At 61.4% G+C, this 22,617-nt stretch overlaps 1 protein-coding gene across 5 annotated transcripts in view; it reads left to right on the top strand.

Moving 5' to 3' along the window:
* Positions 1–22,617, top strand: part of CCDC85C (coiled-coil domain containing 85C) — a 68,155-nt gene that overhangs the window by 29,994 nt on the left and 15,544 nt on the right. For all 5 annotated transcript variants that reach the window (XM_053927860.1, XM_053927861.1, XM_053927857.1 and 2 more), the window contains exon 2: positions 20,459–20,532. In XM_053927860.1, the coding sequence (XP_053783835.1) occupies positions 20,459–20,532 (74 nt within the window). The remainder of the gene's footprint in view (positions 1–20,458; positions 20,533–22,617) is intronic.

Below are 22,617 nucleotides of genomic sequence, written 5' to 3'. Positions count from 1 at the left end.
ACTTCAAAGAAAGACAACAAAACAGAAAACTTCTCGTGCTCGCTGACGGGAGATGGAGGCTCTGTGCCCTCAGAGGGAGTCTCGTGCCCACAGTGGGTCCAGCCCCCAGGGAGGGTCATCTGGTAACTTTTAGACAATTGCGGAGGCATGCCCCCTTGGGCTCAGCAGTCCCCCTGCTGGGGACTTGTCCCCCCAGGAGCAAGTGGCAGACACTCGGGCCCCTCACTGCAACAGTGGTTGTGATGCCCACGTTTGCAGACAGCCCAGGATCCTCAGCCAAACGCGGGTGCCCGCCACCCCCATTCTCTCCAACAGCTTGTCTGACTGTGCCCAGGAGACGCACGGCCCTCCTGCTCGGGCCCCCACAGGATCCCGTGCCCACAGGAATCAGGCTGGGGGTGCTGGCACGTGGGGGCCGAGGGCCCCGGGAGAGGGTAATGGACGTCTGCCGGCTGGCAGCGCTGCACTGTGCCTTCTGCCAGCATGGGGTTGGGGGGGCCTCTCACTCTCATTTCATCCCAGTGCCTTGCGGATGCAGAGTGACCACTGCATTCCCTGGCGGTTCTGCCCGCTCCCCTGGGAGGGCGCGTCTGCCCCAGGTGCAACGATGGCCATGCCCTGAGCTGCCTGCACCCGAGGTCTAGGGACCAGAGGCAGTCAGGGCAGGGGCGAATGGGTGGCTTGGGCTAGGTCCCTGGTGTCCTGCCCACAGCCCTGCTGGGGCCCGACATAATGAGTGATTGGCTTGAAGAGGCTGCTGGCCACGCCACGCCATCTGGCGGGGCTATTGTGGACCACACAAAGGATGGAGCCCAGCGGGGCAGGGGCCGCTGGGGAGTGGACGGACAAGCGGCAGAGGACCCTGGCCTCCCGGCACACACTGCGCTGGGGCATTTGCTGTGTTGAGGCCTGGGCTTCAGAGCTGAGATCTGGTTTATCGCTTCTGGATGGGAACAAGGGGTGACTCCCTCCCCCTGAGTGTTTGGCTAGAATGCTTTAAACAACTCTGGCTCTGAGCTGATTTATGGCTCTGCTCAGATGCAAAGGCAGTTTTATGTAGTGGGTAATTAAGTGGCATTATGGACGGCCGAGAGTAAGTGGCCGCTGTTTTAATAATTAAAATAAATGACCCCTTGACTGTTCCCCAGCTCGATGCTGGTTTCCCTTAGTGTCAGGACCCTGGAGAGAGGCAGGGCACAGGTGTGTGGGTGTGTGTGCATGTGGTGCTTGTGTGCTTGGGGGTGGGGATGAGGTGGCTCCTTCCTGATTTCTGGTTCCCAGGACCATTCCAGGGCACACATGTCCCCCCGGGACAGGCAGAGCCCCGTCCTGGAAAAACCGTCTTTCCGCCCTTGAGTCTGGCTGACCCAGGTGGGTTTCGGATGTCATCTCTCAGGGCAGGCAACCTGGGTTCTCACCCAGCTCTGGTGCCACAGCTGTGGCCGGGCCGCCCCCCCTCAGGGGCTTGGCTCAACCTGTTGGACGACGTGGCTTGTCCACCTCATGTGCTGTGTGCCAGCTCCCACGGGGACGTCGCTCCCCTTGGACGGCTGAGACGTATTGCACTCCAGCACTGGGTGGGCACTGTGAGAGGCTCGGGAGCTGAGGTGGAGCTGGTCTGCCCCTGCCCTTGGGTCGGAGTGACAGTAGGGATGCCAGAGTGGGGACAAAGTCAAGGGCAGCAGAGACTAGTGGGGAGCAGGGCCTGGGGAGGGACCTGGCCCCTTGCTGGCCAGAGCATCTCTGGCTCTGTACATCTGCCCGTTCACAGCTGCCCAGGCCTGGGGACAGCGGGCCAGCCTGCTGGGGAGTGTCATTTTCTCCTGCCAAAACCGTGCCATTGTCTCTGGAAGGGAGGCCTTCCCCAGGAGCCGTGGACCGTGGCACAATGTGTCCTCACCCTCGTGGGGCTGGCTCTGGGCGGGATGCTGGCTGGGTGTTTCTGGGGAAGGATGGAGATGAGGGAAGGAGAGGCCCAGGTGCTCTGTGCTGAGGTCTTCTCGTGGGTGCCCCAGGGAGAGGAGGGAGTGGAGATGTCGCTGGGGTCAGGTACCGTACTTGGCTGCCACACACTGTTCTACGAAGTGAGTTTCATGTAATCTCATCAACCCTGCAGCAAAATGATTATTCCACGGTTGGGAAAGCGCCAACTCAGGGATGGTCAGGTGCCAAAGTCCCAAGGTGGGGACAGGTACAAAGTCCCTTCTGTCCTGCCCTCTGTTCTCACCCATCTGTGCGTCCTTCCTTCTTCCCCACTGATGTTTCTGTGGCCTCAGCGTGTGCTGGGGCTTGTGGGTCTCAAGACTGGGTAGACTCCCCACCACCTCTCAGTCCCTGCCCGGCTGAGATTCCCATCATGGAACCTGCAGCCTGGGAGTGCCAGTCCCCAACTGTGCCCTTGTGACCAGCCGTGCACCTCCCTCATCTAGGCCTCGGTAGTCCTTTCTGAAACACGGGAGTGTCCAAGGCAGCTTCTCGACTCTGCAGGGCCTGGTGTGGCCGTGCTGGGATGTGGGGGTGTGGTGGGGCAGAGGGAGTCCGTGAGACGGGGAACACGACAGGGCCTGAAAGCGGGGCCTGCTGCCCTGGTATAGCTGAGTCCTCAGAGGGTGTGTGCAGCCCCCAACTATGGGTGCCACCACACCTGTCTGTGGGTGCCATCCCAATCTGTGGGCAGCACCCCCGTCTGTGGGCACCCCCACCAGCCCCCTCCCCTTTGCTGCGGGAGCTCCAGGGCTGGCCCTTGTCGTTGAAACCTGTGAGTCCAGGGCCCCACATAGAGGCAATGCCCATGGAGCTTCTGTGCCTGGGTCTGCCCTGGTGGGACAGCCCTACTGCCCTGCCTCCAGTGGGCTCTGGGGTTGGAAGCTGTTAGGAGGCCTGGTGGGCCAGGCCTCTTCCCCACTGACCGCCTTTTCAAGCCCAGTGAATGGAGAGCTGCCAGCACGCTTTGGTTGCCGGAGTAACTCGCCCAAGCTCGTGCCGTCCCAAGCTCAGATCCAGACACTCCAGGGTGCATTTCTGCCTATCACAGCAGTGGCAGCGTGGGAAGGTTATCCTCGGCTGCCGCCACTGCTTCCCCAGGGGCCCCGGGAATCTGGGGGACCTTGGCAGGCACGGCCTCCTGATGCTGCCTGAGTCCTGTCTCCTGGTAGGGAGTGGCAGCACCTGTACACCTAGGAGGGAGGCCCAGGCATGGGGCTGGTGGGCCAGGGCCTGCTGACCCTGTCTTGCCACCTGTCCCCCACCCTCCCCATCTATGATCCCCGAATTCGGAGGCTGGGTGGAGGGGTGGGCAGTGGGGGTGGGGCCCTGTGGGTGGCCCTAACAGGAGAGTGCCAGAACCAGGAGGCATGAAATAAGCCTTCCTTCCTCCCTTTGCTCCTCTCGTGCTTGGTGGCTCAGGCCCAGGCTCTCGGATCTCCCTGCCCGGATTTCGGGTCTTTCATATCTGCCTCTCCAGAGGCTCTTCTGGCCTGGGGCCCGAGGGGAGTACATCCATCCTGGGGTATCAGCCTGCCTGGAGGCCTGGATTTGAGTGCCGTGTAACTGCCCATCTCTGGGAGGTCAGCCCTGTCGTGTCTGCGTGCAGCAGAACCTCGATGCCCTGTGGGGAGCTTAGGCTCTGTGGAAAGAGCAGTGCCCCCTCTTGCAAACATGGCTTCTCCCCAGGAGACGGGTAAGGAGGGCAGGGGAGTGTGTCCTAGTGTCTGGCCTGGGCACGGCTGGCTTTCCGCGGGTCAGGCCGTGTGGGCCGCAGGGTAGGACGGCCTTGCCTGGAGCTGAGAACCAGGGCAGAGGCCCTCTGGCCCAGCTCACTGTGCAGGGCCGGCCCGAGATGGTGCATACACGTGAGAGAGTCGTCCTGGCTGGACAGAGGGCTCTGGCCGGTGGCTGCAGCAGGACGTGGCCAGTGGAGGTGGCTCCGGGGAGCACGGCTGTCTCCCTGCAAATCCTCCCTGGGTCCTCTGAGAGTGGGCCTCTCCTTTGAACGCTCATTCAACAGCATTTGAATGTCCTGTGGAAATGGCCTGGCCAAGGCCCACTGGACGTCTGAGCCTCGTTCCACAGTAAGCCTGGCACCCACTGCCTTGGGAAGGTGCTCCGAGAGCCAGAATTAGGGGTGCTGAGTGTCTGCTGGCATCTGGCATCGGGGGGCGGGGGCTCTAGGGTTGCTATGTGAGGTGTTTGTTGTGCCCCGGCCCGCCCCATGGTTGTGTTCAGGTGATCGATTCTGGCTGCAGTGACATCTCCACGTGTGTGACCACCTCCATTTCTTAGGTGGGAAAACTGACCTTCAGAGCCTTCACGGGCCGTCCTGGGGTCTCCCAGCCCAGGCCTGCCTGCCCCTTTTGGGCTCAGACTTGTGGGCAGGTGTGAGGGCTGTGTGTGGTCCGAAGACCCCTCTGGTTGCTGGGACAGGGGGCAGCCTTCGGTGGCCTCCACTCAGGCAGTTCTGGGCTGGGAGCCCCTGGGTCCCTGTCCCTGATGTCCAGGGCACAGCTGGACGAGGGGCAGCTGGTGTGGGCCGGGGCCTGTGAGGAGGAGAAGGGATACCATGCCCAGGGAAGTGGGGTAGCAAGACCCAGGCGCAGGTCTGATGATTTATTTTTGTATTTCTAAGGGGGTATGTGTTCATGAGAGAAGCAGGAAGTTTTGCAAAAGTAGAAAGGAAACCAAAACATGCACGTAGCCCAGTCCCCCCCACCTGGCTGCGAAGGCTTTTCCCCCCGAGATGGAACCATTCATTTCTCCCTGGACACGCTTTTGGGCTGCTGCTCATCTCTGTGCGTGTTTAACGTGGACTCTGGTTTTCACTCAGCACTGCACCAGGCGCTTTTCTCCCTCGTCTCCCGAAACCTCGTCAGTGGCCGCGAGCGTCCCTCTGAGTGGGCTAACCCGAATGTCCGAAATGCCACTCTCTTCTTGTCGGGTGGTCTCCGGGGCAACAGGAGCTCCCTTTTGTTCACAGCACTGCTTTGGTCAGCGGGGCCCTCTGGCCGGCTGGAGGTGGGGGCTCCGAGGTACCCCTGTGGAAGTCACTCTGGGGAAACACGGCAAAACGCTGCTCAGGATGTCCCGTCGATGGTGAGACAGGGCGACTAAACCTTGTTCCGCACCTTCCCATTTTGACCCTTAAAAATCTGGTAGAAGGTGTATTTGTGTCTCAGTGCTGCTCTAACTAGAGACCACAGACTGGGAGGGGCTTAAAATAACAGAAACTTATTCTCTCCGAGGCCTGGAGGCCGGAGGGCCGGTTACTCTGTAGGCTCTGAGGGGGAGGCAGGAGCCCGCCTTGTGTCTTCCCGCTTCGGTGCTGCCGGCCGTCCTTGGCGCTCCTTGGCTTGTGGCTACATCCCCCAGTCTCCACATCCCCCAGTCTCCACCTCCATTGCCACCCGGCTCTCCCCGTGTGTGTCTGTGTCCTTCGCTGTCTCATTAGGGGACACTCGCATGGGCTTGGGGCCCTTCCTAATCCAGAACAATCGCAGCAGGATCCTGACCTCGATTGCGCCTGCTAGGACCCTTCCCCAAAGAAGGTCACGTTCTGAGGTTCCGGGCAGATGCCGCTCAACTGGCTGCAGAGCAACTCGCTGTGCATGATCCTGTCTTTCTGGGGAGCAAAGGGCGCAGGAGAGATGCTCAGAAAGGTGGGGTAACGGTCTGGCCACCGGTTAAGGGGTCAGAGCCGAGTCTGAAGCTGCCTCCCTGCTGTCTGCATGCAGAGTGACCTGCCGTCGGCTGGCTCCAGAGGCCTCATGGCGCAGGGTGACCCTGAAACACCACGGAGGCTGCCTGCGTTGTCCTGGTGCTGATTTCCACAGCTGCCTCACGTGGGCTCAGAGGCTGAGTTTTGTGTTTCTCTAAGATTGAACGGAAGAGGCATTTTCTCCTGTGATGTTTCATCTTCCTGACGTGTTATACTTGGAAGGATGTGGACTGGGACACCGTTATACTTAAATGTCTGCCTTTGCCTCGGGCATCTGGTGCAGGAGGTGAATTAGGTTCATCTGCGGAGCCACTGGAGGCATCTCGGTGTCACGCCATCGGGGTGGGCGGGATGCAGCCCTGGTGGTTCCGGCAGCCCTGCTCCGGACCAGTGTCTCTGCCTGGCCCTGAGCGCCACCCAGCCAAGAGCCCTTTGCTTGTGGCTGATTTCATGACATTGGGCTGATAGTTAAAGAAGGGCGCAGATGACCCTTGTATTGCACCTGGGGAAACTCAGCACAGGCGGGGGGAGCCACTAGCCCACCTGTCCAGGGTCACAGAGTGAGCCAGGTGGTGGCTGAGGGTCCAGCGTCTCCCAGGCAGCCGGAGTGGCTGGGTCGCAGCAGGCGAGCATCCCGAGGCCGCGTACTCTGCTGGGCAAGAGAGTGCGTGGGCTGTGGGCTCCCCTCCCAGTTGCACCACGTCCTGCTTCGTGATCTTTGGTGAGCCTCCTGGTCTATCCGGGCCTCAGTTTCTCTACTGGAAAGTGGAAATGACGGTCCCTCTCTCTCAGGGTCATGTGAGCATCCGGTAGCAGGCCCATGGCCTCCCACCAGTTTCTGGAAATGGTGGGGAAGGTGTTTTTCATCTTTTATTCTTTGGAGTGAGTTTCAAATGGCAGAAGTGCGGCCAGAACGGCGCAAGGACTCCAGTCGCTTTGTCCTCGCTTTGCCGGGAGTTTCTGCCTCTCCGCATTCTCGGTGTGCGGGCTCTGTGGCTCTTCCCGATCCATTTGAGAGAAGTCGGCGCTAACATACCCCTTCACCTTCAATACCTTGTTCTTTTGTTTTTTAAAGATTTTATCTATTTCTAGAGAGAGGGGAAGGGAGGGACAAAGAGAGGAAGAGAAACTTCAGTGTGTGGTTGCCTCTCACACTCCCCCCACCACCACTTGGGGACCTGGCCTGCAACCCAGGCATGTGCCCCAACTGGGAATCGAACCGGCGACCTTTTGGTTCGCAGGCCGGCACTCAGTCCACTGAGCCACACCAACCAGGGCCAGTACCTCGTTCTTAAGAACCAGGGCTGTCACCTGGTGACAGCAAGGTGGTCAACTCCAGGAAATTGGGCACCGACACCGAGCTTGTCCCATTGTGGTGCTTCAGAGACTGACTTTCGGGCCCAGGGTTGAGCCCGGGGCCTCGAGCTGCGCCCTCTGTGGAGCCTTCGCGCTCGCAGCCGTGGGCCCTCTTCCTTTGGCGTTGCGTCCACACTCTGGAAGAGTGCAGACCAGCCACACGTGGGCCTGCCCGGCGTGGCCTCATGGTGGCGGGAACAGCCCAGAGGGCAGGCCGTGTCGGCGACACGCCTCGTCACGAGGCACCCGGTGTCCCCCAGTCTGGGGAGCAGACTTAAATCAGCTGGTTTAGGAGTTTGCCACAGGCGTCCCCATCGAGAGGTGGCGCCGCCCTGGGGTTAATCAGTAACCTGGGGGAGGCACTTCGAGACTGTGCAGGTGTGCTGTCCCCTTGGGACACTCCCAGCTGGGTCAGCACCGGCTGCTGATGGGGACTTTCTATCGTCCTCTGGCCCTAGACACCTGGCACTGGGCATTGTGGTCAGAGGGGCCCTCCCCCCACCCTCCCGGGCCTGTGAGTGCACGTGGCTCTTTTTCTTTACTGGTGTGGACGGAAGGCTTCGCATTTCATCCATGGGTGTCACTTTGCCTGGGGCAAACAGCTGGCTGTGCTCCAGGAGGACAAGGTGTTGTGGGTTTGAGTGAACACTTTGGGCCCATGCAGGCCCAGGGGCAGGGCTCCTGCTTTCCTCCCGGCCAAGCCTCTGATCTCCGACGGAGCTGGTGAACACCTTGGGCTCCCTGGTTCGCCCCAATGTGAGAAGGAAATGTTGGGACAGGCTGACCTTTAAGGCAGGCCCTGTTTCCCAACCCCCTCCTTCCCCACGGGCTTCCTTCCAAGGCCTTGTGCTATCCTCCGCTGAGGCCAGGAGTTGGCTGTGGGGCAGTTTGGGGTGGCCGGCCACCGCCCGTCACCTGTGGGGGATGAGAAAGGGTGGCTCCCTGTTGCCCACCCGCCCAGCTCACATCCCCATGGCACTCCTCCAGCAGGCTCCTCGGCGGGACCCAGCCCTGTTTGTTCTCATTAGGAACCAAACAGTGACCTCATCCTGGCACCAGCTCTGCTGACCTTCAGCTCTGTTCACGTTCATATTTTCCTCAAGGAAACAGCTGCGCTGGGCAGGTGTGGTGGTGTGCTGCCGTGATGGAGGTGTGCCCGTTGTGCCCACTGCCCACCTGTGTCCACCACACCCACCTGGGCCCACCTTGGAGGCTCTCACCTATACCTCACTGTACCGAGGACTGTTCTGGGCCCCAGAGAGGGCAGGGGACCTGCCCAGGGTCACACAGCGGGTGGTGGCGGGGACTTTGAGACCAGTCCCCTGGTACACCAATGCCACACCCTCCTATAGGTGCCCACGTGCCCTTTACAAGGACCAGTTCACTGGCCACCTCTCAGAGCCGGAGGTGGGGTTTGATCCTGGGGACAGGGCTCACGGCCCCTGCTCTGTCCGGGCATAGGGCTCCAAGGGTTGTGAAGGCTGCCAACCTTCTCCAGGCGCCAGCCCTGCGGGCGGTCGGAGGGGGCGCACAGAGCCAGCAGAGAAGTACAGGGCTCCCTGCTTGGGGGGTGGGGGCTGGGTGTCCCCCGGCAGTAGAGGCTTGGCCAGAGGCACCACAGGGAGCTCTGTGTGTGGGGACAACCTCTGGCATCTTCAGATGACAGCTGGGGAGGTGGGGGCACTGAGTAGAGGAAGAAGGGAGGAGCGAAGCTGAGGAGGCCGCCCCTGGGGAGTTTAGGCAGGAGGGACAGCTGATGGAGCAGGACCTCTCTGGCAGGGGTGGCAGCCAAGGGCCTGGGCAGGCACCCTGCTCAAGTGCTTGGGCTTGTGAAGGTTCTGGAAGGACCTGTGAGAGAATCGTTAAACGCTCTCCCCCACCCAAATCCCCGAGCTGCTGGGGCCTGGCCTGGGTGTTCCCGAATCCTCCCTCAGCTCGGTGATGCTCAGGGATGTTCAGTCACTGGTGTGAGGTCACACAATGGTGGCCACAGAGGGGCCCAGTGGACCCCAGGCCCCCCTGCTGACCTAGGTCCTTCTGCCATGAGAATCACACCCCCTGGCCCATCCTCAGTGGCCGGGGGTGACCAAGTGCCTGGCCGGCAGGACAGCAGGCTCCGGGCTTGTCAGTCCTGTTGTGGGCCACCCTCTATGTCACAACGGGAAATGCAGGGTTCCCAAGCCCTGCCCGAGTAGGTGATCTTTGAGCCCGGAAAAGGGGCTCAAGGATCCGTGGATCCAAAGGGCAGTTTCAGCTGGATTTACTGGGTGAAAGGTAACCCTGGCCTGAGGGGCATTCAGCTGAGCCCACGAGGGATGGCAGGACAGGAATGCAGACGGGCAAGCCAGAAGCCCCCCGCATCCCCACCAGTGCCGATGCCTGCCACCCTGTAGTGCTCTTCTGCAAGGGCCTGGTGCATCCTCACTGGACTGAGGGGACGCTGAGGCTCTGGTGGGGACACTCCCGCCTGGCACATGCAGCCAGACCTGCTGGCTCCACACCCAGGTGCTCTCTGCAGGGCAGGGGCAGACTCTGCCTGCCTCCTCCCTGCCAGCTTTGGGGGACCTGACTCACTAGAGCCAGCCTCTCAGTCCCCACAATGACCTCAGGGGGACGGACACACGGGTGTCACCTTTCTCAGTGGTTGGGTTGGTGGGCAGGATGACAGCACACCTGGGTGGCAGCCCAGGTTCTGCCCACCCACCCTTCCCTCTCCCAGCTGCAAGGGGTCCCCACCTGATGGGCTAGGGGCTGGCTATTAGGGGGCAGGCTCCTCTGGCCTGGGGGGAGCTTTGCCCTTCCCTGAGCCTTACCTGGCTCCCCAGCTCTGGGTGTTGCTACCACCTTTGCACGATTCAGATCAGACCCCCAGGTGACCTGTGACCAAGGATGTCGTGTGGGCCTGGGCCTGGGTGTGGCCTGGATGTGGCCTGGGTGTGTGCAGGCTGGAGTCATTTCTCCTTCCTTCCTGCCTGCCTTCCTGGCCCCACCCTTCTGCCTGGATTTGGCTTGGGCTGCCTCCTGAGCCCTGTTTACTGGGGGCTTCAACAGGGGGTTGCTGGGAGGAGGGGGACTGAGCCTGCACCTGGCCTCAGTGTGTTGTCACCTGCTCCCTTCCTGTCCCCATAGGCTACCTGCTCTGTGCCAGCAGATACTGGTTGGATAGCCAGTCAGTCACCAGGGCCCTCCCAGCCCCATGCTGCTTGCGTGCCGTGGCCCTCGCTGCCACAGGGACTCGGCTTGGTTGGCAGGGCTTCTCAGCCCCACGTGGCAGCAGCCTTCGTTTGTTCCCTCGTCACACTGGCTCAGGGGCCCGGTGCTGCCAAACTCTCAACTTAGAACAGGGAAGGGGGCGTTTGCTCTACAAACAAACACTACCACGTTGCCTTCCCACGTGTGACATCCCTGATCGGGTTCAGACCCCACTTTTTAAAGTTAGTGGCGAGGCCCCTGCCTTGGCTGGATCTTGGGGGAGTGAGGCCCAGGTGGGGCAGGCACGCAGTGGGAGTGAGTGTCACTGTGTCCACAGTGAGCGGGGAGACCGGCGGGCCCTGGGTGGTCAGCGCAGAAGCCTAAGCTCCCAGTTCTTCCCACCAAGGCCATGCCGGCAGCGGGTGGGTGTGCAGAGGACAGGGCAGTTTTTATTGAGCACCTCCTAAGTGCCAGGCCCTGTGCCAGGGGCCTTCACAGCTGCGGCCTTTCTTCGGCCTAATGGCTTCCTTCCAAAGTTGATTTTTTTACTGCGTTTTTAAATGAAACCGAGGCTCAGAGTCTAGACAACCCACTTCAAGTCAGGCAGCCTCAATGTTTAGTTCCTGTGTTAGTTTCCCTTGGCCGCAGTCGCAAGTGACCACAGCCTTGGCGGCCGGACACCTCACGCTCATCATCATGCAGTTCTGGATGTCGGAAGGGCCGCAATCAGCAGGGCTGCGCTCTGTCCGGAGGCCTGAGGGGAGAGGCCCCCGGCTCTCCGGCAACTGGCCCGGCCCCACCTGCAGAGCCAGCCACAGCACGCTGCTCTGGCCCCTCTCCCCAGGCACGTCTCCCACCGACCCCAGCTGGGGAAGGCTCCCAGGTGGGACCCCCCGGGTGGTCAGGCCAGCCTCTCACTAATCACAGGGCTGGCCCTTGCCCCGTGTGAGTTGTCACAGGTCCTAGGGGTTAAGGGGTGGGCATCTTCGGGGGATGGCAGCCTGCCAAGGACCATTCATAAGTGCAGGCTGAGAACAGGTCCCTTGTGGTGTCATAGGGGAAACTAAGGCCTGGGCTTGCACAGAGGGTGCCGCTGGGGCTGGGACCCTTGCCCCAGATGTTCCCCAGCCACATGGCCTCTTCCTAACAAGCCTCGGCACTGGGCACCTGTTGTTCACGTGGGTGACGCTGGTTTTCTCCTCTTGCCACATGCCCCGGGCACGAGGGAGCTAGTCCTTCCCAGGGCTGGCAAAAGGCGCCTCCCAGGACCTCAGGGGCGGGGGCAGCACCCTAGAGCCAGCTTTGTTAGTGATCCTTTGGTCAACAGTCACCCCACCACGTGTTTTATGTGAAAAAGGAAGTGCAGTTTGCTGTCCCCACGCCGAGTCTGTGTGTGTCATTCCTCACCGGGCGGGTCCTCACTGCCCTGCTAATTGCAGGGACGCTGCCACGCAGAGGCTCTGAGCCGCCTCCCTGTTCCGCTCCACCTGCCACCTGCTCCCTGCCTGTGCACTTGGCTGGAATGTCCCCCAGTGTCCTGCCCCTCCCAGGCCTCGCCTGCTGGGCAGGTGGTCTCATCCTGGCCCCACCAGCTCCTCACCGAGGGCCTGTTCGACGCCTGGTACGGACTTGGTTGACATGTAAGGGTGAAAGCCAGCCCCTCGTTCTCCCGAAACCAGAGTACCCTCCAGTGTGTGCTGCTCAGGGGCTTGGCGCATCCGTCCTGGGACTTGGTGAATGTTAACTCCCCACTCCCCCACACTTCAGTCCCACCCTTCCTCGCCTCCTTGCAAGCCCTGAGGTTCAGCTGTGTTTGCAGGAGGGGCCGGGCGGGTGTGGAGCCCACCAGGCGGATGCTCTGAGCAGCCACTGCTCAGCATAGATGGGGGGTTTGCAGCCCTGCATCTAAAGTGTGGCTGGGTGCCCAGGCCCCTCCCCTGCGCACAGTTCTGGCGGTCTCGGGGAAAGAAACCAGATGTTAAAAGGTCCCCAGAGAGCCAGGTGCTGCAGTGCTCTCTGAGAGCCACTGGCGGGGGGTGACTTGGCCACCGTGTGCCTAGGTGTCGTGGCCTCTATAAATAAATGCCATTCAGAGTGAGAGTGGGGCTGGAGGGGGAGGGGACCTGGCAGCTCTGTCACCTGCACTGTGACACTGCTACATTTCTGGGTGCGAACACCGGAGGCCCGGGCCAGGAGCTCTTTTCCTCTCCTCCCCCCGGTTCGAAGCCGTGACACAGTTTCCATGGGGCTCGTGGGGATCCCCCGGGGGCAGGCAGAGAAATGGGTGGGAGCATTCGGTGTGTGCGCCCTGGAGGCCGTGAGGCAGACGGATCCCACCCGGGGCTCCTTCTAAATGAGCCGAGTGGGACCGGCCTCCTGCTCGGCTGCTCCCCGGGGGTTTCAGTGTGGGCCTGGGAGCCTTGTGGCTCTTCCTGGAATTGCCAGGCACGCCCACATCCCTGGGTGGGCAGGGTGCTGATTCGTGGGTGTCCCTGAAGGGGTGCGCACAGCACCCAAAGGGGCAGGTGGCAGTCAGGGGACAGCCATGCACCTGAGTAGGAGAGGCCAGCGTGGAGAGATCCCGGTTTCACTGACACAGGTGTTCATTTTGCTCTGTGCCCCTTCATTTCCTTTCCCCTGTGGGTTCGGGTTGGAGAGGGTGTGGCTCCAGTCACGGCTGTTCCGTGCTGTTATTCAGGGGGTGTTTGAGGATTCCCTGATCCTGAGTGTTGGGGCCTAGGGGTGGGGTTGTGGGCAGGGCTGGATGGCAGCCGGTGGGACATCAGTGGCGGGGCAGTGCTTTCACTCTGTGACATTGGCCTTGCTGCTTAACCTCTGTGAGACTCAGGCTCCTCTTTGAAACTAGGGACAGACAGTAACAGACTTGTCCGCTTGGTGTGAAGGGTACATGTGGTGAAGGGAGGGTGGGGGGCACGCGTTGGTGCCCAGTGACATTTGCCTGGGGTTGGGAAAGAAGGCTCCCTTCTCAGTGCTCTGCGGGGGTGTGAGAACTCCCCAGGACCAGGGCTCTGAAGTCCACACTGAGTTTGCAGCTGGCCGCCTTGGCCTATACCACCCTGCAGACCCCCGTGAGCGACCGAGGTGGGCAGCCCAGGCCGGAGGAGGAAGCGGCAGGCGCCCTAGTGCCTGGACCTCCCAGCCTGCCTGGCCCATGCTGAGAGATGTCCTCACGGGAACCTGATGCTCCCCTGATATGCCTCCCTCAGCCCTCTTGCCTTCATCCATAAATAATACGTGTCTCACATTCAGCCCCCACCTCCTGGAGCTGCGACGTGGGCCAGGAGGCAGGTGCTCGTGGCTCAGGTGTTCCTGAACCTACCCGTCACGGTCCCGCCTCCATGCTTTGCTCATGCTGTGCCCTTGGACTTGCCTTTCAAACCCACCTCGCTTGTCTGCCTGTCAGAGTCCTTTTGCTCTTCAGGGCTCGGCTCAAATGCCGTCTCCTTCAGGAAGGAGTTCCTGATCTCTCCCCATCAGCACATCCTTGTTCTCTGTCCCCCTCCCCGCTGGGCTGCGCCTGTTTACTCCACTTTTTCCCTTCAGCACACACAGTTATTCCCACAGCTCTTTCGTTAGGTTGAGACACCCTCCAAGAAGGGGGACCATGGCCTTGGGCAGACCTGTTCACTCTCTGAGCATCCTTTTTCTCTGCTCACCTGGCAGGGTCCCCAGGAGGACGAGAGGGTAGCCAAGTGAGCACATCTGCGCTGAGGTTGGTGAGCAGCTCTGAGCTACGTTGGGAACCCTCAGTGTTCCTGGGGCTTCCGTCCATCAGAGGATGCCCAAGCCGAAGCCTTCCAGGCTCTGCTTGCTTCCCCCTAGTGATGGGGCGCTCACACCCCACTGGTAGCCTGTGCTGTCCTGAAGTTGATTAATTCTCCTTTCTAGTCTTGGGTTTTGCTCTGTAAGAATTCAATCCATGGTGACCTTTTAGGACTGCCCAGGGTCCTGGGAGTTGGTGGGCCTTGGTTTCAAGCATCCATCCTCCAAGTCCGTTAAGAAGACAGGACCAGTGCTGGGTGGGGGGGAAATAGAGACAGCTACACTTGAACAACAATTAAAAAAAAAAAAAGACAGGACCATTTGCAGACTGTGTGGATTGATGTCCCGGGCCTTGCTGGGGAGACCTGGACATGCTCCTGTGTCACGGGAACATTCAGCTCCAAGACCTGCTGAACCTGGCCTGTGAGCAGTGGCCACTCAGGGGCTGAGCACTGGCCAGGGACCGGCTGCTTCCCAGCAGGACAGGGTGCTGCAGGGAGTGTGGCCTTTCCTGCTGTCTCTGGTCCATGCAGCACTGAGCCAGAGGGGGGAAGGTTGCCTGGGAGGAGGAGGAGGAGGCTGTGCCACTGCCCGGTCCACAGCATCACCCCACCTCTTCAAACCTCCACGTCTTCATCTGTAATGTAACCTGGGGGCTTGATTGCTCGCCGCAGTGGGACAAGATAAGGATGAAAGTGTGCAAGGCACACACCGTTTGTGCTAAGTGTGCATGGGTATCGGTGGTTCTGTGGACTGTCTCCATTTGTTCTGGCTGCTTACAAACAAGACATTTATTTCTCAAGTTCTGGAGGCTGGATGCCTGAGATCAGCACACTGGCAGATTTAGCGTCTGGCGAAGGTCCGATTCCTGGTTCAGAGCTGGCGTCTCCCCTCTGGGTCCTCCCTTGGTGGAAGGGACGGGAGCTCCCTGGGGTCTCATACAGCACTAATCTCATTCATGGGGGCTCAGCCCTCGGGACCTAATCTCCTCCCAAAGGCCTCACCTCCTAACACCATCACAGTGGCCATTAGGTTTCAACACACGGATTTGGGGGGACACAGAATTCCGACCACAGCAGCATCCCTGGGGCTGATCAGAGCTCCCTGTGGTTGGTCCTCCAGGCAGCCCAGCCTGTGGGACTCAGGGCATCGCTGCACTGCACCCCATTTCTGTGCTGCTGGCGTGGTGGTGGTGCCTCCCCGTGGTGGGGGGAAAGGTCTGAGGTTGCCTGTGGGAAGAGCGGCTTGCTTGTGGCAGGAATGACAGCCCCACCACCAGGAGGCAGGACAGTGGGGTGCCTCTGCCCAGCTCGATTTCGAGTTCCTGACCCGCAGGTACGTGGGGGCGCTGGCCTGCGCCTCGTGGGTGAGACCTGGGCGGGTGAGGGGGCGGAAAAGCCAAGAAGGCAGATGCTCTCAGAGCAGTTTTATCCTCTGGGGCAGAGAGGGCAGGAGCCTTGGGAGGATGCGGCGCTTCTGTTTGATGAGGCCCTTCAGCCCCAGTGGAGCCCTCAGCCAGGCCGCTGCCACCCACCCCTCTCCAGGAAGTGGGAGGAGAAGGGAGGTAATCAGCAAGGCGTCCTTGTGGATGGACAGCCGTCTCCCACAGGGCCCCCGCAGAGGATGCCCGAGGCGTGCTGTGGCTGGCTGTCCTGTTAATGACCTGCCGCAGAGCCCTCCTGTTCCCAAGACCTGGGACATCGGGGGCTTCTGCTCCATGGGAAGAGGCTGGAAGGGAGGAAGGGCTGGTGAGGCAGCAGCTAATCAGGCCCCATGTGTCACTGTGTGTCACTGACAACGCCCTACCCAGACACTGCTGGCACCCTGCCCACACGTCAGAGGCGCTGATGGCTTCCATGCCTGTCTGTCACTCCACATTCTGGCGCCCCTGGCTCTGCCCCGGGGCTTTTCCTGCCTACTTTCCAGGTGGGCAGGGCTGCGGCATCACCACCACCTCCCTTCCCGCCAGCGAGTAACCCTGAGATCCCGGAGCTCCCCTTTCATCCTCTCCCCCCAACTCCGTCCCACTTTCCCACCCTGACCTGGGCTCCTGGGGCTCCATTCTGCTTGCCCTTGAGTCCTGTCTCACCCAGACTAAGACATGAGCTCCTGGTGGGGTCGGCCGAGACACAGTGCGCAGAGCCGGGGAGGGTGGTCTGAGGACCTCCGGTACCATCTCGGGCTGCTGAGAGCCTTCCTCTCGTAGCTGCTGCTGGTGGGAATGTGGAGGATCCGACCTGCCCGGCAGGGTGAATTCCTGCTAGGTGCTCAGTCTTTTTCTGAGGGCCTACTGTGTGCTGGGAGCTGAGCTAAGGGAGGAAGAGGCTCCAGGGTGGTCAGGTGGGGCCCTGGGCCTCCAGATTCTTACTGTCTGGAGTAAAGGGGAGACTGGGGTGTGGGGATAGGGACACTGCCTAGCCAGGGAGGGAACCAGGCCAGGAGGGGAGATGAGACCTGGCCCTGGCCTCACACCCCGGGAGGCAGGGTGTCTTGATGGTCAGCGCCAGGACTCAGCCCCATGGGGAGGGGTTGTCAGACCCTGCAGACAGGGGGGCTCCTGCCCACCAGGGGCTGCACAGAGGGTCTGTGAGGAGGGCGGAGCAAGGGCTGATGCTCCAGCTCCTGGAGGTGAGAATGTTGCAGGCGGCTCCTGCCCAGATGGAAGCTGCATTGTGAACCCCCCACAGTTGGCCCCCGCAGTGGGCCCAGGTTGGGCCAGGGGGAGGTGTGAGGGGACGCCGTGGCCAGCCCAGCCTGGAGTCCCTTCTGTAGTCACCTCCCCCCATTTTCCCTACAAGCAGCAAGGCCGGGAAATGACGCTTCCCTCCCCCGAGGCTCTGCTCCTCATTAATGCAAACCCTGGGATTAATTTAATTACACGCTCACTGTCTCTGAGAGGCTGGGCCTCAGAGGCGCCCTGTGGGATCACGAGTTGCCTGAGGCTGCTGGGAAGGCTTTTCCTCCCTGGGTGCCAGGCCCTTCCCAGGGTCCCTGCGCTCCTGGTCCTCCAACCTACCCCCCACCCCTGCAGGTTCCACCTCATTCTTCCTCATTATAGGGCACCTGCTCTGGGTAACCAGGTGCCCTGCTCCCTGGCTCCTGGCCACGTGCAGCTGAGTGTGGGGACAGGGTCCAGTGTGGCAGGGGAGGCAGCCTGGGATCCTGTGAAACTGCGCTAGAACCGGCAGGCTTGGGGCTGGGCCTCAGTCCTGATCTGGGAGCAGTGGGCAGAGGGTGGCTGGTTGGGCCCGCTGTCCGGGTTTCCTTCTCATCTACCCTTCGGCCTCTGTTGGATTAAAAATGTAAGTGACTTCAACGGCTGTGTGAAGGTGCCATAATTTAATAGATTCTCCTTTAAATTAAAAGATTTTTCCCTCTTCTTGAAGTAGATTATTTGAAAACGAACGAGAAATAGCGTGAATAAATGAAAGATCACTTGTTCCTCCGAGGAAGCCGCCGCACTGGCAGCATCTCCAGGCACTCCCTCCTGGCTCTGTCCGATGCGCAGACGAGTCACACGCAGCAGCGCTCACATGTGCAATTCTGTGGCCGGTTCGTGCCTTTGGCGGTGGGGTTGTCTCCACGTCCTGCAGGAGAGACACTCTGGCTGAACGCGCTCTAGTGATGGCAGGGTGTGGCTCGCTCTGCTGGGCACGCATTTGTTTGCAGTTGTGGCCGAGGGGACGCCGTCTGCATTCTTCCCAAATGGCATTAAGTCTTCAGGGTAAATGCCACTGGACTTACCGGATGATTCAAGAGAATTTAAGACTCTCATGTCGTTCTTTTGAAATTCAAATGAAACCCCCACACCCGGTGGTCTGAAGTGTGCTTTGTTCTCTGTGGCCACTTGGGGTCGGGGGCAAAGCCACATAGACAGTGGCCGTGGCCTTGGGCCAGTGCCCACATGTGGTGGTTAGGGAGGACAACTGGCCTGTAGCTGTGGCCTGAGGACCCTGCGGTCTGGTGCTGGCCGTGTGCAGTGGGGTAGGGGGGCAGGTGTTCCTCTCCTGTCCCCACGCCTATGTCCTCCCTGCTGTCCTGGGAGCTGGGTGTGGGGCCGGCTGTGGCTGAGGGGATGGCCAGCTCAGATGGGAGCAGTGGTGTGATCCACCCACCTGCTTGTCCATCTGCCCATTGCCCAGTGAGGACGCTGAGGCTCGAGCGCAGGTCTGCTGACTCCGTGCCAGGCTATGACTCCAACTGTGTCTGAGGAGAAGGGAACTGCTGGCCGCTCCTGACCACAGTCACCCCGCCCCACCTTCTGCCCCTGAAATGTCAGGCAGAACTGTCCCTGTGGCCTGGAGACTGTGGGTGGGCAGTGCACCTGTCATCTGAAAGGCTCTGTGGCTGTCCAGGGCTGTGTGACTTAGTGACCTGCTAAGGGCCAGTGGCCCCTCTTCTGAGTTTGGGGCTGTGTCCAGTGGCGGGGGCTTCAGGGAGTGGGGAGCTGGCTTGCGGCAGTGAGGGAGTGTCAGGGCGGGGGGGCTTGACCAGGAACTGCAACTCCTTTCTGGGAGCATCTGCCAGCTTCTGTCAGTGGTGCTCCCAGTGGCCAGGCTTGGCCTCTGGAGCTCTGACCTTTGGGGGCGGGCCTGGGCCCGGGGCCCCTCAGCTTACCCGCCAGCCAGTGCAGACACTGTGTTTGTTCCTCGTGGCCTCTTTGCCTGGAAGGAAAGTGGGGACAATGCCTGCCTGACCCTTGCCCGGTGCAGGGGCTGCTGTGTGTTGACTGGGGTAGGGGGGGAGGGGTGGCCCCCCTCCCCCCCCTCCCCCCTCCCCCCCCCCCTCCCCCCCTCCCCCCCCCTCCCCCCCCTCCCCCCCTCCCCCCCTCCCCCTCCCCCCCCCCCCGAGGGAGACCACACTGGGCCTCCTTGTCTTAACCTGTACAGACCGAGAGAGCTGAGAGCACCTTTGCAGATTATCTTTGTTGTTTCCCAGCTGGTGTTCTGGGGAACCCTCCTGCTACCAGCATGCAGGGCGCACACAGGTTTGAGGAGCCTGGGCCGTACCCCAGTTCCTTACCAGTGCCCAGCACGCCCTGAACCCTGGGGCTTTTCCTATTAGGCCTGTTTGCACGGCTGGGTTGTGGGGACTGCTTATCAATTTTGAGTGACTGGTGGGTGAACTGAGGCTGGGGACAGGCACGAGGCATGGACTGCAGTGACCCTGGGTCAAAGAGGGCTGCGAGCAAGGCCTTGTCACAGCCGCAGCCGCCTGGGCAGGAGGGATCTGCAGGAGCTGGGCCTGCGCACAGTGTCCTGGAGGGGTGGCCTTTGGGGTCACAGCCTGGGGTCCGGTTCCACCTCTGCGCTGCCCTGCGCTGTGCTGTGGACGAGCCTCTTTACCTCTCTGAACCCACATTCCTTGGTGGTCGGGGGGAGCTATCCAGGGGGTGAGGGGAAGCTAGTGTGGGAGCATCTGGCCCCCACAGGCCTCCCTGGCCGAGCTGCCTGTGGTCACCCAGTGTCATCCCTGGAGCTGTGTGGGCTGGCCTGGCAGGGAGCCACCCTCTTCTGTTTCTAGGAGGCTCTGAATTCCTGAGAGGTGACTGGGTGGGAGGAGTCAGTTCTAATCCCCAGAAAGGAGTGAGTGGGGATGGCTCCTTCATTCCTGCCCAGGCCTGGGCCCAGTGCTTAAAAAATTGCCTGTCCCAGGGCTGGCTGGGTGGGGCTCCCGAGGGCCCTTCCCTGTGCTTAGGGAGCAACGTGGGGTGGGCCCAGGCCAAACAGGCACCTCTGCAGGCAGCTGCCTCGCATCTCGTACCTGGGGGTGGCCTTGCTGGTGGGCAGGGACTCTTGGGGCTGGACCAAGCCCTGGTTCAGGAAGGTCACGGCATTCTGGGGAGAGGGCTGTTGCTGCCCCAGTCCTTCGGGGTGCCAGTGGGGGGATATTCATGTCATCCGAGAGAACGCCAAGGGGCCGGGTGGGTGGCTCACTGGGTGGAGCCAGCCACGCGCTTCTTTATTCCCATGGGTATGTGAGGGTCCAGCTTGCCCCCGACCCCCCCCCCCCCCCCAGAAATGTTAAAAGCCTGGAGGGTCTGGTCCCTGTGTGTGAGGCAGTATGGGGTTTATGGAGCTGGCTCCTGTTCTGAAATAAAGCATCAGTGGTGTCATCCGGGATGACCCTGTGTCCTGTTGGGGAGCAGTGACTGGCCTGGGGGTATATGGGGTCCAGACTTGCATCTGGCCCGTGTGAGCTCTGTCTGGTGCTCATGAGGACAGAAGGTGCACAGACCGTCCCTTAGCAGGTAGCTGCTGGCCATCCCTACCTTCCCCTCTGCACCTGCACCCACCCCTGCCGAGGCGGTAGGTGCCCTTGCCTGCCTGCCCTCTCCTTTGGCCTCACCTTTTCCGTGAGGTGGCTCTCCCCCTGGTGATTGAGGCTGATGGCTCACGTGCCCCTGTGTTGTTGCAGATCCCTCGTCCTCCTACGTCAGACAGCTGGAGACCAAGGTGAAGCTGCTGGAGGGTGACAAGCTCCTGGCACAGGTAGGACAGCGGCGGGTGGACGGCAGGGCCGGGCCCCTGCCCTGCACCCCGGGAGCGGTGTGAGCCGCCTGTCTGCTGCTCCCACGCCACCATGTCCCCGCTTACCTGGGCTCCCTTCCCCCTGTCATACCCATAGCCTCTCACTGGCCTGCCTTTCCCGCTCCAGGTCACCTCCCAGGACACTGGTCCCCAGCCCTTGCTCCACAGTCGCTGGGGTCCCTCCATCACGTCTTTTCACTATCTATTCCCCGTGGTCTTCACGCTCCCTGGGCGCCACACCGGGCCTGTCCCAGAGACCGTGTGGATTCACAGTTGCTGAGGAAATGGGCTGCTTTGCCCTGTGGCAGACGAGTGAACCAAGGCCCCAGAGCTGGCCTCACTCAGACCCATGTGGAAACCTCCCTGCTCCCCCGCCCCCAGTCCTTTTGGGGCTTGGGTCCGTCCTTCTCTCCTCTGGGCCTGGAGGGTGCCCACAGACAGATGAAGTCGCGTCTCATCCCCAGCGTGGCCCAGCTCAGGGGTGGCGGGGCAGAGACTCGGCAGTGAGGGCAGAGCAGGGTGGTGTGGCCGGACCATGGCGGGCCTGCCTGTCAGCATGAGGGGCCTGTCCTGTTGGGGGCAGAGGTGGTGATGGCAGGCTGTGGTCAGCCCCGGCTGGGGTCCTGGGGGCCATCTGGCTTGCTTGGCCTACCCCTCTAGCCTCTCTGTCCCTTGTACCCATCCCTGACTTAATGTACACCCCCTCCCTGCCCAGTGCCAGCAGCACCCCTAATCCATAGTGGCAGCCGGCTGGGATGCCCAGAGCATTTCTCTGGGAACCAGCCTGGGCTGGGGGCAGGGTAGGGGGCTCATCTGCCTGCTCCTGTTGCTAGGTGACCAGCGGGTGTGGTACCACTGTCCTGCTCAGGAAGTCCTTGGCACCCTTTCTGCTGGCTGGGCAGCCAGGGGCTCACGGACCAAGCATGGCGCACAGTCCTCGGGCCTCACCCTGCCCTGGCCTCCTGGGTGTTTCCATGGCCCAGTGGGACTCGATGGAGTATACGTTCGGGTTAGGGCCCTCACCCCGCCCCACCCCCAGCTCAGGTACAGAGCCAGACACTGAACTGCACAGCTGGCTTTGTAACTGTATGTGGCAGTTCAAGGTTCTGTACTGTGCCAGCTCCGGGGGCTAGCGTGTTACCTGGCTGTGGGCCAGGGCTCCTAAGACCTGACGTTCCACGTGGACTTGACTTGGGCCAGCTATGGTTGCTGAGGAGAGAGAGGAGTGCGGGGTGGGCTGCGGGCGCTGTGGCAGAAGTGATGGAGAGGACTCCGGGGAGATTCGCTCAGGGCCTCTAGCTGGGAGCAGACGCCCAGCCAGCACAGGGGGAGGGAGCTGTCCCAGAAGCTGTGTGGTGGAATGAAGGCCAAGACTACATCTGGTGGCCCAGTGAGTCTGCCTGTCTACCCGTTCTCTGTCCCATTGGCCCCTGGAGAAGCTGGGGGAGAGCTTGAGCTCCGAATGTGAGACGTTCCGCAGTCCAGATGAAGCATTGCTTGGCCCTGTTTCCACAAGGGAGGGGGGTATCCCTGACCCCCTGGCCCCTGCTGGCTTAGGCCACATTGTCCCACTGGGAAAACACACCCCAGTCCCAGGTGTTGGACCTGGCCGTGAACCTGTGGAAAATGTGCACGCCCTCAGGCCCCGAAGTGGCAGCCCTTCGTTTTCCTCCCTGTGGGCACCCCTGGTTTCACAAGGGAGCCCCATGTCTGTGTCCCTTGGCCCCACGCCCACATGTGCGGAGGTGGAGGTAGACAGGGGCCCGTTGTTTGGGGCATTGGGGGGATGGCAGCTGCTCCCCCTCCCAAGCCAGCTCTGCCCTCTCCCAGGGGCCAGCCTGGGGGCCGTGGCCTTGAGGGAGCACCGTGGGTTCAGCCCCCATCTGTTCTCATACCTGGGCCAGGCCCACCCTGCCAGGCATCATCAGAAGAGGGGCCGAGGACCCTCAGCCCACATCCACACCTGCTGGCTACAGGCAGTTAGACTGGGGCTTGTGGGCACGCATGTACTTTTGCCTGCTGGCTGCCAGAATGGGAAGGGTGCTG

Source organism: Desmodus rotundus, chromosome 7 (genome assembly GCF_022682495.2).
Source record: "Desmodus rotundus isolate HL8 chromosome 7, HLdesRot8A.1, whole genome shotgun sequence".
NCBI lineage: Eukaryota > Metazoa > Chordata > Mammalia > Chiroptera > Phyllostomidae > Desmodus > Desmodus rotundus.
The sequence above is the reverse complement of the archived record's forward strand: the minus strand, read 5'-3'. Positions and strand labels throughout refer to the sequence as shown.